At 37.7% G+C, this 17,441-nt stretch overlaps 1 protein-coding gene and 1 long non-coding RNA gene across 2 annotated transcripts; both read left to right on the plus strand.

Annotated features, from left to right (window-relative positions):
• Positions 1-535: 535 nt before the first annotated feature.
• Positions 536-1,505, plus strand: LOC113069482 (uncharacterized). Its single transcript, XR_003279730.1, has 3 exons — positions 536-1,067; positions 1,180-1,256; positions 1,363-1,505. It is a non-coding gene; the product is annotated as an uncharacterized LOC113069482 (long non-coding RNA).
• Positions 1,506-7,838: 6,333 nt separating this feature from the next.
• On the plus strand, positions 7,839-8,962 carry LOC113069694 (uncharacterized). Its single transcript, XM_026242835.1, has 2 exons — positions 7,839-8,170; positions 8,300-8,962. Exons 1-2 carry the CDS (start codon positions 7,839-7,841, stop codon positions 8,823-8,825), a joined length of 858 nt encoding a protein of 285 aa, XP_026098620.1. The 3' UTR covers positions 8,826-8,962.
• Positions 8,963-17,441: the final 8,479 nt, after the last annotated feature.

Here is a 17,441-nt window from a genome sequence, read left to right on the forward strand (position 1 = left end):
TGGTTTTTGTGGTGTATTGATTACTATAAGCAAAACCATGGTTTTACATACTGGTTTAGAAAAACCATGGTTATTTTGTGTTTACCATGATTTCACTACAGTAACCCTGTTTTGTTTTGTTTTGTTTGTAACTGAAGTAAAACCATTGTTAATTTTAGTAATGGTTAAACTGTAATGTCTTAACAGTATTTCGCGTTTGCATGTTGTGGTTATACATTGTTTACCGTGTAGTTGTGGGCCCTGTTTGGTTACAACATAACCAATGTGTAAATGTGATTGTTTTTAAAATGTGTTGTCTGATCTGTATTTTAAAGTTGCAAATTGTTTCTGTGTAGTTGTAGCCCCAGTTAAATAACTAGTACTATGTTCATTTTTATATATGCTTTCTATCTTTTCAAAGTACATATAGAGTCAGAGAACCTCATGACTCAACCTTTAATCCAGGCGACTCTACAATATCTGAGGAATCTGAAATTTCGTAAGCAATGTACACATAAGTTTAATTCTGTACCAAAACATGTTGTATAAATTAAATATAGTTCAATTTTTTTTTTTTTTTTTAACTTTAGGTTTGTGCAGAGGACAATGTATGGTGATAACAAATTCATTGTGTTTGAAACCTGCCAGCGTGAGCTGTTTGCCACATGCCCGATATGTAAACACAAGTGTGATGTAAGTCTACGCCGGATTGGTACATATGTGGCATTCCTCCAGCTTTGCCCCAAGTGCAGTTACCATAAGCAATGGGAGAGCCAGCCCACTGTTGGTAGTACGCCCGTCGGAAACCTTCAGTTATCTGCAGCCACGTATTTTACCGGAGGATCATTCATCCAAGTGCAAAAGGTAAGCATGAAACGTTTTGTTGTACCACACAATTCTAAGTTATGATCTTTACATAATACTTCAACTTTTCTCATAGATTTGCAAAGGCATGCAATTACAGATTTTCACATATGAAACATTCCGGAGACATTCTAGGAGCTTCCTAGAGCCTGCCATAATCCACAAATGGAAAAGTGACCAACAAAAACTTGGCCTTGCCAGAGATATGCGAGCTGACTCACCTGGTAACAGTTTTTTATTTTGTAGAAGACAATGAAAACAAGATTTGAAGATTGAAAATGTACACATTATTCATTGTCTAATGAAATTTTAAAATCTATCTTGTGTTTAATTTAGGACATTCAGCCAAATATGGGAGTTACACGTTGATGCACACAGAGAGCAGCACTATTTTGGACATACAACTTGTTCAGGTGGGTCAGCTTTTTAAAAATAAAATCATGAACAACTTCTTTTCTATTTTCCACAAGTTTATAATTTCTCTATTTAATGACTGATGTTACTGTGTTGTATACCTAGAGTAATGAAGTCGGCGGTAGTTACCATATGGAGAAAGAGGGCCTAAAGAGATGTCTTGATCATCTAGAGTCAAGTGGCTTAACAGTCGACTACATTGTGACTGACCGCCACACTCAGATACAGAAATATTTGAGAGAATGCAGCATTATTCAGTTTTATGATATGTGTTGCATTTTGAGAAAGGTATTTTTTTTTTTTACTACATAATATAGTTTAGTTAATAGTTATACTTTTTAAATACTCGTTTACCTCATTGAATCAGGTCTGTCAAAGAAGCTTGAGCAACTATCAAAAAACAAGGAGTGTATAGTTTTGAAGAAGTGACTTTGTAGCATAAGGAACCATGTCTACTGGAGTTCTTCAAATTCTACAACAGGACCAGAGAAGGTGGCTAAGTGAACATCCATTGTGAATCACATTCAGAATGTTCATGTACACGACAGCCCCATCTTCCCAAAGTGTGCCCATCCAGACCGTGTGTCCAAGAATGCTACGAAATGGTTTAATCCAGGTATTTAAATAAGTTTTATGTTTTTTTTTTTTTGTTTTTTTTTATCAAATTCAAGACATTTATTGTTAGGCCATACTATACCCCTGATAATATATATTATTGAATGCATTTGCTACTCCACCATCACATGCATGGAATTTACTTTACTACATTGTCATTACATATAAGAATCGCTGGAACTCCACAAAGTTGAGAAGGTTCTCTGCAACAAGAGGGTTCTCAAAGATGTGGCAAAGTTAAGCCACCACTTTCAGACATCATCGCTGGAGGCTTTCCACAGCTTGATACTGAAGTTTACACCCAAAAATGTAGTGTTTCCTTTCATGGGAATGTTGTGCAGGTAATAAATTATTATTATTTTTTTTTTTTTTTATTGCATTATGTAGGGAACCTGTGATTTATGGGCTAATTTGTTTTTTGCAGATTGTTCCTAGCAGTTCTACACCATAACGAGAACATTGGTCGAGAACAAGCAACAACTGCAAATGGGAAACCAGTGTTCAAAGTGGTGTTTCCCAAGTCTAAGAAGGGAGAACCCATTGCAAGGCCATTGAAAACAGAGCCTACATACAGTATTTTTCTAAACTTTTTATTGTAAACATTTTTATTTCAAATAAATATAAAATAATTTTTTTTTTTTTACAAATATTTTCAAGATTACGTTGATGACCTAATGAGGCTCGTCTTCGAGGAGGTTATAGTAGACCCTGCACCTTTTGTTGAGGAGCTACAGGCAATTCCTGTTCCCATGGCCATTTCTGCCGAGTTCGAGAGACCCTCGAAGGAGGAAACAATTGCTCGCCATGTATCCCGGTTCAGTCAAGAGGTGGCCGAAAGCCGACATAGTGACCAGCCAGATCTGGGAACTCCTGGCATATCCGGGATACAACACAGGAAGGAATGACCACTCTGACATGTCGGCCTAAGAAGCCCCAGCACCAGCTAACAAAGCTCCGATATGCCAAATGTCGGAATTGCCTATTTTTCAAAGAGAAGACATTCTTACTAAATTTCTATTTGTAAATAAAAAATATATCTTTTTACATATAAAGTTTATTTCATTACAAGTTTTCAAGTCATTTCAAGTCATTGATTGTCCTTTAGAGGCAATTAAAGTTGTTGTTTTATTCAATTTCTATATTTCATTAGTCCTGCTAATTCTCATAACAAACTTACTCCTCTCTTGTTCGGCGTCTTAATGGACCATAGTCACTTCTATATATATTATGAATGTTCTGGAGGGTATACGGATTGAGACAGTTTGCTTCAAAGCCTGGATGCAGGATCATGCAGATTGGAGGCACTGGAATCTGTTGATTTCTTCTTATTACCTAATAAGAAAAATATAAATTAAGACAATTTTACTCTATAAAGTAGTATTAATGAAATTTAAATTAACTGGTAACATTTCTAAATATTATTTTTTTAAGGTAACAGAATATTATAGAATATTAAAATATTTGGCAAGGCATGTTTATTTATATAGCATACACATAGAGGTAATTTAAAGTGGTGAAAATGGAAACTATTTACACAGAGAAAAGGTAGGTAAAAATCTAAATAAAAATAAAGACATATGAAGAGTTTGGTTTTAAAAATACATAACCTTAATATGAATAAAACTGAAGTTGGTTTGTTTTGATCTAAGTTAAGCATTCATAACTAATAACAAATACGGCTAGTACAACATAAACATTTTAAAACTGAGCAATCACGTTTTGGAACCAAACTCTACACATTATACTATATCATGGGTGTCAATGTCACAACATTACAACTAGTATACATAAAATAAGCGTCCAAAGGAAAATATGTAATTACAATATAAAAGTATATAATCATACTACCTGTTGTACTTCCTGACAGCAAAGGTTTTCAGACTTGGTGGGCATTCTGTGACAGTTCCCAAACGTGCACCTTAATAAGTAAATCGTCATAAACGAGTGCAAGAAAGCGACATTGCTTTATCACGTAATTTACCACATACAAAGTTTAAACTTGCCACTGAGAAACGTCCTGGTCAATTCGTTGATTTAATTGTGTGGCCGGTTGAACGACTTTGTCTGTTTCCTCTTCAGATTCTGGCTCATATTTATAAGGCAAAATTGATGCCATAGTATTTATGTACTGTAATAATACCCTAACATCCGAAGGTGAGCTATGGGCGTTTCGTTTTACAACACGTACATGCGGAACAAACAATCAAAACTGACTATGTCAGTTGACCAATCAGAACACAGTATGCTACCGTAAGGTGGGGTTTAAGGAAACTGAATCTTTTGAACAGCTTCACGCGAACCGTTTGGGGATCTCTAAGAATTGAGGTAATTTTAAAACAATATTTTGACAAAATGACAATGTTTTTTAACCTTGCATGGATTTAAACCTGTTGTACAGGACTTATAAACAGTGATAGGAAGCTTAGAATTTTCATTTTACTGGCTCTTTAATTGTAAATGTTACTGGAAGGAAAAAGTGTGGTAGGAAACGATGCACAAGCAACAGGGATGACCAGTGCATTTCACCTTGGTGTAAGGAGAAAAATAACTGGACTGTTGCTCAGTAAATTTAGCATTTTATCTGGAAATCAAGGTCTGGAGTCTGGAGGAAGACTGAAGAGGCACAGAATCCAAAGTCCAGTGTGAAGTTTCTGAAGTCAGTGATGATTTGGGTGCTGTGACTTCTGCTGGTGTTGGTCCTTTGTGTTTTATCAAGTCCAAAGTCAATGCAGACGTCTACCAGGAGATTTTGGAGCACTTCATGCTTCCATCTGTAGACAATCTCTATGGAGATGCTGTTTCATTTTGTAGCAGGGCTTTAGCACCTGCCCACAGTGCCAAAACCACTTCTAAGTGGTTTACTGACCATGATATTACTGTGCTTGATTTAACAGCCAACACACCTTACCTGAACCTCACAGAGAATCTATGGGGTATTGTGAAGAGGAAGATACATAACATTGGACAAACAATACAGAGGAGCTGAAGGCCGCTATCAAAGCAACCTGGGCTTCAATAATGCCTCAGCAGTGACACAGGTTGATCGCCTCCATGCAACGCCACCAGTAATTTGTGCAAAAGGAGCCCCAACCAAGTAGTGAGTGCAAAATTTAGCCTGCTTTGGAGATCTTGAAAAGAGATGCACCTCTATAAATGCCTAGCAGCACGGTGAAGTTTATTATAAAGAAGTGGAAGGTATTTGATGCAACATACACCCTCCCTGGATCAGGACATTGCTCCAAACCACATGAAAGAGCCGGGAGGAAACTGGCCAGAAAGGGGACCTAGATGCCTACAGCTACTAAAAAGCAGTTGGATGATATTATGTCTGTAACCCTTTCCTTAACCCTGGGGGTTAATTTAATTATTTACTTAAACAAGAATCCTGGATTCCCGGCAGTTGGATGGTGAATTAGGCCGGTAGTTCCTCTTTGTAATTACAAAAAAACAATTGTAAAATGAATTTTCCTCCTGTACCAATTTTTACTCAATTTCTTCACTAAAGATCAATTTAACAATTCTTATTTACATTTCCCAAGGATTCAGTGACTTAATAAATTAATTAACTTTCCAGTCCCAATGAAAACCCAAAGGACAAATGTTAAAGGGGAAAAAATATAACAAAATTTATTTGTACATTAAGGTAACAACTCCTTTGTTTTTTAAAGAAGATAAACAATTCTTCCTGATGGTATATGCAAGTTGCTTCTTTTCTTTTTAAATAATAAAAAAAATATAAACCTCTTTTGGAGTCTCAGTATGGTTCTTGTTATTTCACACTTCTTATACTTTCCTTCTTAGAATACTAGAACTCAATCAAGATACATAAAATTTCAATTCAGAATCCTAGCAAACACTCAGTTTCCTCCAAAACCAAATAATGCAAAAAAATTAAATAAAACAAAATAAGTCTTTCAAGTTCAATTAAACACTTGAGAAGTTATCGATTATTAAGACTGCTGTTATGATGTTGTTTACGAGATAGGATCGCTAGCAAACATCCAAACAGTTAACACGTTTTTAACGTTAGTTGTCAGCATTTAAATTTACAATTACGTGTCTAGGTACTCTCCCGTGATTACCAGGCTCGACATATACACTAGTATGTTGATATATCATTAAACTTTAAAATACCACAATGTTATTTAGCTGCTGTCTGTAACTTTTTTTTATTTTCAAAATTTACACAATTTATATGAGCGAATACATCATGAATCGATTTTCTAAACCGTGTTTTTGTCTTATCCTGAATCACTACGTTATACACCTATAATAGTGTTTATATTGGGACTATTTTAGACCAGTCGGCTTGTATCACTATGTATGAACATAAACATAGAGAAGTAAATCCGGCTACAATGTTCTTCCGCAAGACGCATGCATTTTTATTAAACGCTTGAAATGCCACAGGTTACAGATTTTCCCTTTTGAATTATGTTCTCTTATCTGTATGACTATAAATAACAGCAGGCAGTATAAGATGTTTCCACTGCTGAGGAAAAATCCAAGTGCATGTGTATTGATATTCCTAGTGTTGTAATTGTTTTGTTTCTCAGTTTCTGACAAGAACGAGGCAGGAGAGGTTTCTGTGAGGGCAAGATGCTTCAGGTCTATGAGGAAAAATGAGAGACCACACAACTTGAGTGTAGGGGAATGAGATCAGATTCAATGTAATAAAATGTAATAAGGCAGTGTCTGCTCTCTAGGAATTCAATGAAAAAAAAAAAAAAAAAATACTCCAAACATTGGTCTATTACAATCATTATCTGCATAATTTTATATATATATATATATATATATATATATATATATATATATATATATATATATATATATATATATATATATATATATATAATTATGCAGATAATGACCAATGTTTGGAGTTTACAAAGGCTTACAGCATAACTGTTGCTGTCAGGACAATAGTTCACTGTACCACTATATCAACTGCACACTGTGTATTCTAACAAGTATATACACAGTAATTTATTACAAATACGGCCTATTAAGATTCCCAGAGAGTAGAGTTAGTTAGCTTGCCAACATTTGACACTGTAGCCCAAGGAAGATTCAAACACTAGATACAGTGCAAACCAACATAATTCAACTAATGATTATTTATTCCAGTAATTAGTGACTATGATTGCCTGAATCCTAAAACACAGAAAAAATACTATTGATATCTTTTTCGCTTACAGGTTGTCCTCAAACACACTAAACCTGTGGAGCTGATGGCCTGTCAGTGCTCATGTGTGGCAGGGCTTGCTCTATGTAATCACATTGCAGCATTGCTCTTCCAAACAGCACATTACAGCCAACAGGGAGCGGCAGCTGTCCCCCCGACTCACAGCTGCACAGGGTCTGAGCAGCAATGGCACAAACCCAGGACCCAGGTGATGCTGCTCAACACTATCACAATTAATTGTTAATTTACACATTATAATATAATCCTACATCTTCTTTGTTAAGTTTTGTTCTTGTTCTCACATCAACTTCCAATAACAGAGATAGTGCGGAATCTTTTCTTATGAAAATAGGTAAATCATGGAGCTAAAGTAAACTAAATACAGCACAAATAAGTTCTTATACAACATTCATTTACAGGGCTTTAAGCCTGGTCCAACAAATGAAATGGTGGTATTGTCAGCTAGGCCCAAGGAGAGAAGATTGGCAGAAGGCATCAGGTAAGGTGTAGAAATGGGAAGTTGTTTTACTACATGCATGTGTCGAAAATATGTATTAAACTGTAAAATACTTTTTTTCAGACTTGTTTATGATCACTGTAATCTACACATTACATGAACCTTTAATTAACACTGTGTGCATGTCTTTTATGCGTTTTCAGGAGCAACCTGTATAAAGCTGTCTGTAACCTGACCTGTTGCCTTCCAGACATGTCAGTTCTACGGGTGAAGGATATTTACGAAGGCATGTCGAAAGAATCTGCTCCTTTAATAGCCACTATGGGTATTTCAGGGGATGTGCCTTTAGTTGACAGTGCTTTTGGAAAAGTCCAAGAAGGGAGTTTACTGTCCTATCAACTTCCAGCATGGAGCCCACCAAAGACCTGTCCACATAGCACTGCACCACCACGACCATACTTACCTCTGGATGGCTACTGTCTAGGTCCCTCAGAGTGCTGTTTTGTGTTGACTCACCATCAGCAGATGCACATGACTTCTCTAGCAACAACAGAAGTCATGGCACACGAAACTGAGATGGGCACAAGACAACAAAGCACAATGAGGGAATGGCATTTATTGAGAAAGCCACGTCTAACCTCCTCTAGATTCAGGTAACTGTAAACTATACTGGCACATTCAGCACATTTTGTTTTCTCATTTATACTCATTTCTTAATACTCATTTATTGTCATCTAATATAAATACTAAAGTTATTTTTATGTGTATCAATTTATGTCTAGAGAAGTTTGCCATGTGAGAGGGCAGTCCTCAGCGGCGAGTCTAGCGGTGAGAATTTTGAAGTCAGGCTATCAGTCTGCAGAAATGAAGCGGGGCCTTCAGATGGAGCCCAAAGCTATTGAGGAATACTGCTGCATTCAGGAGGTAAATCACTACCCTTGTGGTTTTATCATCCACCCCGATGCACCTTGGCTTGGCTCATCACCAGATGGGTTGGTGTACGACCCTAAAGCTGATCCTGTGTTTGGACTGGTAGAAGTGAAGTGCCCAAATTTGAGAAGCTATGTGGACTGTGCCTACCTTAGGGTCTCTGGTGGAGTGCTACAGCTCAAACAGTCTCACACTTACTACTGGCAGGTGCAGGGCCAACTGTTCATTTCCGGGATGAAGTGGTGTGATTTTGTTGTGTTTACTGAAGACGACATGTTCATACAAAGAATATACAGAGATGAGGGAGTCATTAAAACAATGAAGCAAAAGGTTGATTACTTTTACTTTTACTTTTATCTTCCAACACTTTTGGCTTGAAACGTTTCAAGCCATTCAATCAGTTTCCATCAATTTGTACATATTTTTTGCCCCATGCTTTATTTTGAATTGTTTCCACAAATGTACAGGATCTGTTGTTAACTGATTAAATTATGTATTTTAATAAACATGTTATTTGTTTGTGTGTTCTGAATTTATACTTCATTAGTTAACAAATATTGAAAAGTTAAATACAATTAACAAAGAGTACAAAACATAGAAATAATGTAAAAACAACAAAAGTAATTATTACAGTTAATCAGATTTTTTGTGAATAGATTTTAAGTTTAAACTATGAGATGAATGATATATACAGAGAAGAAATCTAGAGGCATGTTTAAGATATATATACCAGGATTAAGAGAGGATAAAACCAAGAGGCACTTTTACTTAGCCCAAGCTTTTACAAGTGGCCCACTCTGATAATTTAACAGTAGGCATGCAACTGCATAAAGCTGATTTATGCTCCCAAACATGTTTAAGGGGATGACCGTATCAAAGAATTTAAATTCCTTAAGTCTACGAATTAGGCGCTCAATGTGCACTCTGAGATGTGCAATAGATTGGGTCTCCCTGACCTCGTGCTTTGGCATCTGAGGTCTCCCAGCGAGGAATGCAGGCCTGTACACCTTACAGGGCACACAGTCATCCACAAGGAAGCCTCTGTCGACCATAATTGCCATATCTGGCCTAAGCAGAGTAAGAATACCTGACTCTACAAAGATCTGTTTGTCACTTACTGAGCCGGCAAAAAGGGAGGAAACAAAGGTTACAGCGCCATGGGGGGCCATGCCAATCATACCCTTCAGGGTACAGTGGGACTTATAGTTTGAGTATACCTCACTCTGAAGTAAAGTGGAGGAGGGTGTTTGACACCGGAGCTCTGTGCAGTCCAGAATTGTGGTGGTGTCTGGGTAGTCTTCAAACTCTGATGGCAAGTGTTCCTTAATTTTGTCTTGAGTCATCCAAATGCATTGTGAACCAAGAACAGAGAACAGGAAATTGCTCCAGGTCAGAATGATTCTGCTTACAGTAGATTGATGCACCCCATACCGCTCAGCTAGGTCCCTCTGCTTCAGACCAAGGGCAAGGTAGTTCAGGAAGAGGAACAGTTCATCTATTGCCTGTAAGGACTGACAGATCATAACAAAATTGTATTAAATTGTATATGTAATTGTCAAAACTAGTAGGTGTACAGTACAGTTACAACAACAGATATCTGATGGTGTGGAATTTATTTCCATTCATTCTACATTAAATTCTAAAAGTACTAGTGTTGGTCATAATGTGAACATCCTGGCTTCAGAAAGTAAAAGTCCAACCATGTTTTGAACAAGTAAATGATAGGATGCATAAATTCTGTAGCCGGAGAGTTTGTTCATAATAGCACAGACAACAGACTTACCATGGAAGCACTTTGCTTTTCAGATTCAATGTTTGCAGTTCCTGCTCTGGTTACTCGAACCATGAATCTCAGTGATGGATCAATAACCTGCCAAAACCGCATCAGATGATCATAAGATGAAAACCTGTAAATAGTGAAAATGTCAAAGCATTGACATTTCTTGCATATAGCACCATACATATTATTACATTTATACACACCAGGTCAGAGGTGAACCTGAAGTAGGAAGTGACTTGCACTGGTCTATTTATATTTAAGCTTCAATGTTTGTGGTTTGGACACCGTAGTGCAAAAAAAACCTAAACCAAAATGTTTTTAAAATAATTTATTTCATACTAAGTATACTAAAAATCGATATTTACTGACATAATGCTTGAAGTTTAGGATATAAATATTACAATTAAACTTTATTTGGAGTACTTCTTTAATGCACGATGCACATTAAGCCTATAAAGTGTTTTAATATTAAATAATATTTTATTTTTAAATGTAATTAGTAAAGATAGTATGATCACTGTATAATATCAGTCTTTAAATGCAAGATATTTAAAGTGTTCTTAAAGTATAATGCGTTTTTATTAAATTAAATACGTCTACATACCTGGTATAGAAACGGATGTCACTGTCAGAACCGGTAAATCGCTGAAGCCCAAAACGCTGTTTGAGTGACATCTGTTCCATCTGCTGCCTCACATGGTCGATTTCTTCGCGAAGCCTTTCGTTTTCTTCCAGAACCAAGTCAACAAACGCGGGCTGCGGTGCTGCGCTGTAATCGTGGTCGTTGGTAGATATACGTTCATAATATTCCCCAGTTTCCATACTCTCTGGTCTCGTTCTCCTTTCCCAAACTCCAAGCCTTCTTTCTCCAAGAGAGTAATTATTCCAAGGGAACAGTACAGGTACGGCACCAGACTTCAGCCTTCGCCTCCCTCCGACTTCAGCAGGCTCCTTGAGCTCTTCTGGCACAAAGTGCCGACTACACACGCGTGTATGGTGAGATATAATAAAATTGTCTCTTTTTATATTTATTATCCATTTCTTTCGCTGTTGTACGTCTGAAGGGAAAGTATGAAAACTTATAACTGAGTTGAATTTCGCTGAGGACGAACACTGAGGGACACAACAGTGCTCAGCTGACGTTCCCTCACAGCGCTGAAATTTAAATGCCTTTTTCATTTCCGTTAACCTAAGTTATTACTTTATTTTCACGTAGATATTGAATAAATAATAAATTAAATAAATAAGTTATAGTTCAAACTGTATCTATAAACCACTAGAGTCTCAAGGAGTTGGATTTGAAGGTGCCGCCCACTAACCTAAAAGTACCACAACATCAAATGACGTTCCACCGGAAGTTCACGGGCTGACTTATCTTAATGCGGAAGTTCCAAAGAACGCTCCGTGCATATAGTGGATTGTCTCTATAACCGCTAAACCATCATTACAAACGGCTTACTAAGTGATGACTCGCAGGATCACGGAAAACAACAAAACAAAGATGCACGTAAAATACGAACAGAAAATAAAACAAGCGTCGTCACTTTACACTTTGGGCCTTATATTACAAAGAATATACTAGTCTCCAAAAGGATGACGCACTTTTCATCGGAACAGTAGACCTTTCTGGCAGCACACTCTCTCAACATGTGTGATTCTTCTCCTTCCTCATTACGTGACTCACGTTATGACGCAACCTCAAGCTCAACAGTCATTGGCTTGCAATAGTACACCTGTATTGAACACACTTTCTCATTGAATACAAGCAAAACGTAGTTGTTGTACCATATTTCAAAATAAAGAAAAATTAAAATAATATCAAATACATTTTAACACAACGTATTTTTAGGAGTCCCTACATGTCAAATAGCGGTCATTGTGTGCATGTGACAATATCACACATTATCCACAAATGTGGCTTGTATGAGAGGGTTTCCAGAAAAAAGAAAGGCCACATACATTCAGACTGTATTTTGCCAAAACGCACCTAGAGGATTCTGAGGACGATGAGGCCAAATTTAATTATTTGCCCTTAACACCAAACATCATGTCTGACAAAAAAACCAGTGCAGCTCACATCCAAATAGCAGCATTCCTCCAGTAAAGCATGGAGGTGGTAATATCCTGTTCTCTGCAGCAGGGACTGGCACAATTGTGAGACTAGAAGGAACAATTAACGTGGCAAAATACCATCATATTTGTGTGGAAGATCTGCTGCCCTCTGCCAGAAAGTTGTCAATGGGAAGAAGGTTTACTTTCCAACATGGCAATGACCCAAAGTGCACAGCAAAATTGACCACACAGTTTTGCAATGACTTGAATACTTCAGTCCACAAACAGTCACCAAACTGAACTGAACTTGAGCAGTTCTACAAAGAAGAGTGGGCAAAAATTGCAAAGTCTAGATGTGCAAAATTAGTAGAGACAAATTCCAAAAGAATAAAGGCTGTAATTAAGGCAAAAGGTGGTTCAATAAAATACTAAAACAAGGGGGTGTTTTTTTTTTCAACTTAGTTATTCTTTTTTTTTTTTTTTTTTTTTATCTGACATGTTGGTGTTGTCTCTTTCACTTGGATGTTATAAGTTGCAATGAGTAAATACAGCTGTATCCATCTTCATTTCAGTCTGCAAATCAACAAAATGTGTTTTAAGTTTTGGATGTAAATAGTTTTTTGTTCTTCTTCTTATTTAGAAAAAACGGAAAACATGCCTTGATTATTTTAATAATATTTTTGAGGTGTTGTAGGTTTTAAACAATTTACATCAATTTTGCAAACAATAAATCAATAAATCAGTTAATAGTTGATTATTTAAATGCAAGCAAATCAAATAAGCAAACAAACAAATAAATAAATATGAAAATAAAAATAAGGCTATGAATTATAAATACTGTTATTACTTTGAGACACATCTTATTTGGTCATAAAGATTCCTAGGTATTACGTCCATAAATATTCTGACATTCTTATCGTGTTTTAATTTATGTGAATTAATATTTGTACTAGATTTGTGTTTATTTTATTTTATTATAATTTTTTTTATTATTATTATTATTTATTTATTTTATTTTTTTGGAGGGGGGGGCGGTTTATTGTTTTAAGGAATTTCAAAATATTGTGATGAAAGTGAGAGAGAAGGTACTGACAGAGTGATAAGCAGAGCTCAACACATCATCCTGAGCTGCTTCAGGCGGAGTCCTGGAACCTGCAGCGAGAGCAGCGTGGGCTCCAGTCTTTCCCCTGATCTCCAGAGGGAAGGCAAACATCAAGCAGGGAACGTGTCTTTCATCAGCATCCCTCGACTTTTAATAATGACCTCATTCTGTGTCATGTATCACATCCAGCTGCTCAACCCATACAAGATGTTTACTACATTAAAAGTCTAGGCCTTAATGGGGGATTAGTGTGGGAATTCATTTGCAGCATGCATCTGTCGTGCCGCAGTAGGCCTGTCATTGTACGCCAACCTTCAATGCTACATGAGCTCCAAACTCCAGAACTTGTCATCATGTTTAGATACTTTTTTGGTTATATACTGATGTTCATGTAATAGAGTTGACATTTCATATTATTTTATCCAAGTCATTTATAAGAACATACAATATTATTTGTGCTTTCAGTAAATCAGTAGATTACAAAGAATTAGTGCAGGTTAAGTTAGATGAATCTTCACTGTGACAAAGTAAACTTTGCATACCCTTTGCAACAATTATAGATAGCAATTTATCTTAGCTCAGGCATTCTGCATCTCTGTCAACCAAATAGTGCTTTGGGTGGACTTTAATCAATAAATAAAATAGACTTTAATAGAAATAAAAAAAACCCTTAGACCTATATTTTTTTCAACACCTAGAACTTATAACAGAACTTATTTATTATTTTATTCATAAATAAGGTCTGTGAAGTTGCAAAAACTAAAGTCTCAAATTTCGCCCTCTGCTCACTCAAGTCGGCCTCTGCTCACTCAAGTCGGCTTCTTCTTACTTTTCCCGGTGAGAGGGTTCAACACCCACACGTTTTCTGCAGTTTTTTCGCAGTTTTGCACAAACGCCTTACTACAGTCGCTACTCCGTTTCTCTGGCCGCTCTGTGTCTGCGCTCGCTGCTGCTGCCTCCTCTTCCCCTCCCTCTCAAACATGACACTGGCTTTGAGTGTGACCGGCTGATGATTGGCTGTTCTGCCTTAAGTCCCGCCTCTCTTGGATTGCTTTCGAGGTTTTTAAATAAGCTTGATATGTGTTTGGGAAGATGTTCTGTTATCGTTTTGTTGACATGTCGAGTGTTTTCGGTGTTATATTTCATTTTTTAGGCTAAAGCTAATTGCTATTATTGGGATATTGTTCAGCAGCTAGCTAAATTCGGTTATGTAACGTTATGTGGCATGCAATGTATAACATAACTGTGATGAAGAAGGCAGGGAATTGACGAGGAGGGGGGACAAACTGCTATTGTTAAGCAGCGTATTTATGGGTTCATTGCCAGTGCAACTGATTTTGATATTTTGAGAATTGTTTGTTGATTAACGTTAGCTGAATACTTTTGTGGATACTTCCCTGCTGTGTTTGATTGTAACGTTACCTGTTGAGGAGAAAAAAAGTGAGAAATGATGATATTGTTTGCATACCTGTTGAAGAACTATGAAAGAAAAGTGTATATTATTTTAATGTTTAAAGGGGGAGTGAAATGCAATTTCATGCATACTGAGTTTTTTACACTGTTAAAGAGTTGGATTCCCATGCTAAACATGGACAAAGTTAAAAAAATTAAGTTGTACGTTTGAAGGAGTATTTTTGTTCCCAAAATACTGCTTCTGGTTTGTCACAAGTTTCGGAAAGTTTTTTTCGAGTATGGCTCTGTGTGACATTAGATGGAGCGGAATTTCCTTATATGGGTCCTCTGCCGGAAGAGTGCGCGCTCCCGTATAGCAGAGCACTGAGAGCACAGACATTCACTGATCAGAGCGAGAGCGTCGCGAAATGTCACAAAAGGAGTGTGTTTTTGGTTGCCAGGGCAAGACAACCCTGCACAGATTACCCAAAAAAAAAACAGCATTAAGGGACCATTGGATGGAGTTTATTTTTACAGAGCATCAACGGAGTTGTGCAAGTGTTTTTGTTTGTTCCCTGCATTTCGAAGATGCTTGTTTTACAAACAAGGCCCAGTTTGACGCCAGATTTGCGTATCGTTTATTTCTTAAGGATGATGCAATCCCAACGAAAAAGGGTCACGATCGTGTGTTGGAACTGCAGGAGGTGAGTAAAACTGCTTCAAATATCTCTGCCTCCTTGTTAGTGCGTCCGCCTCCAATGCTGGAGACCCGGGTTCGAGCCCCGCTCGGAGCGAGTTGTTGCTGCTGCTGCTCTCGTTCAGTTTCAGCCTCGGGATCTGATTCTGGATAAATAAACGGCTGAATCTGACTGTAAACCATGGTTTGTTTTGGATGATGGTTTTTCCCTCACGGTAATGTCACAGCTTCCACATGCTCTCAATGCAAAAACCTATTCGCGCTCGTGATTCTTTAGCTCCGCCCACACGTCACGCCTCCAGACTGTCTTGTTTGTCACGCAATATCATTAAGAAATGAAAGAGGAAGGAGAAGATTGAGACCTTTTTCAAGAGAAATCCTGTAAGTGAAGTTGAAAGCTGAAAGTTGAAAAATGTTGACATAAACAACAGTAGCCTATTCCCATTAGATATTGTTTGCATTTATTTCATGATATTACTTTTCAATATTCACTGACGTTTGCTAGTGCCACAGCTGTAACTGTTTGTCCCTATTCCTTTACCACTGCCCATTATTACCACTTTAGGAGAGGAGGTTGCTGGAGGCATCAGTTTCAGAGAGAGCACAGGAAGGTTCACAGGTGAGCAATGAAATTAATGTTACAGTTTCTGAAAGAGGTCTATGAAGGAAGAGAGGCCATGTGTGTGTGTGTTTGTGTTTGTGTTTGTGTCATGCCTGGTGCATATTTCCATCCCAGGTGCACACGTGTGTCTGGTGTGTTTTCATTTCAAATGTTTTGATTAGGGTGTACGTGAGAATGTGGCCAGGAGTGAAGAAGACAGAGATGAAGCGGAGGAAAAGGCAGACACGAAGCAGGCAGACAAGAAGAACAGAGTGAGGGAGCGGTAAGAGAGGATAAGGATGAAGATGAAATGGTAGAGAGAGTAGCAGAGAACTCAGACGTGGCTGTTATTCGCCATCAGTTCAGTAAGCCCAATCAACCAGATCCAAAATTAATTGCTAAACAGTCCTTGCCCAAATATACTCTGAGTTTTCAAACTCAGTGGTACCAGAAATTTCCATGGCTCGATGTGAGTCCTGGTGTTGAGTGTTGAGGGTGTACTGTGCTTTTACTGCTCCAAAGCCTTTAACTCTGAGACATCACCCCTTGCCAAGAATGTTGATTCAGCATTTATTTCATCTGGGTTTAAAAATTGGAAAAAAGCCCATGAGCCATGACAACGCACATCTATGAAGATCGATCAGTACAGGTTCGGCTATCTAGTGTGAGTGTGAAACAGAAAGAGGAAGCAAGGGGATGTATTCTCAAAATCATTGATGCTGTGCAGATGTTGGCTAGACAGGGCTTACCTTTTAGGGGCCATGAATGTGGTGAGGGTAATTTTGAACAGGTTCTGAAGTACAAATCAGAGGATGACCCCTCTCTAGCCAAGTGGTTGACAGGTGGTAGAAAGGATGTATATACTTCAGCTATGGTTCAAAATGAAATCCTGACTTTGTTCAGCAGTGTGATCATCCAAGAAATAGTTGAAAACATCAGATCACTTCCACACCTGCAGTATTCTGTGATGATGGATGGGACACGAGACGTGTCTGGTAAGGAGCAAGAGGAAGTGCGTTTGAGATATCTTGACAAGGATTTAGTCCCACATGAAGAATTAATTGGTCTTTATGAGGTTTCTTTGACAACAGGAGAAAATCTAGCAAAAGTAGTCATGGATGTTTTGCAGCGCCTAAATTTGTCTGTCACTGGGTTGCCTGGCCAAGCATACGACGGGGCCGCAAATATGGCTGGAAAATACAATGGAACACAGGCCATTGTAAGAAAAATACAAACTCTGGCTCCCTATGTTTATTGTGCTGCCCACTGTGTTAACCTAATTACACAGAGGTCCTGTACTGCCTCAATATTTATCAGGAATTCTCTGGATTGGGTCAATGAGTTAGGAGTGTTGTTTGGGCAGTCAGGGA

The sequence above is a fragment of the Carassius auratus genome, chromosome 5 (genome assembly GCF_003368295.1).
Source record: "Carassius auratus strain Wakin chromosome 5, ASM336829v1, whole genome shotgun sequence".
In the NCBI taxonomy this organism is placed as follows: domain Eukaryota; kingdom Metazoa; phylum Chordata; class Actinopteri; order Cypriniformes; family Cyprinidae; genus Carassius; species Carassius auratus.

Coding starts and splice junctions, on each gene's coding strand:
- LOC113069694 (XM_026242835.1), top strand. CDS start 7,839: ATGGGTATTTCAGGGGATGTGCCTTTAGTTGACAGTGCTTTTGGAAAA. Junction 8,171..8,299: donor CTAACCTCCTCTAGATTCAG/GTAACTGTAAAC, acceptor ATTTATGTCTAG/AGAAGTTTGCCATGTGAGAG.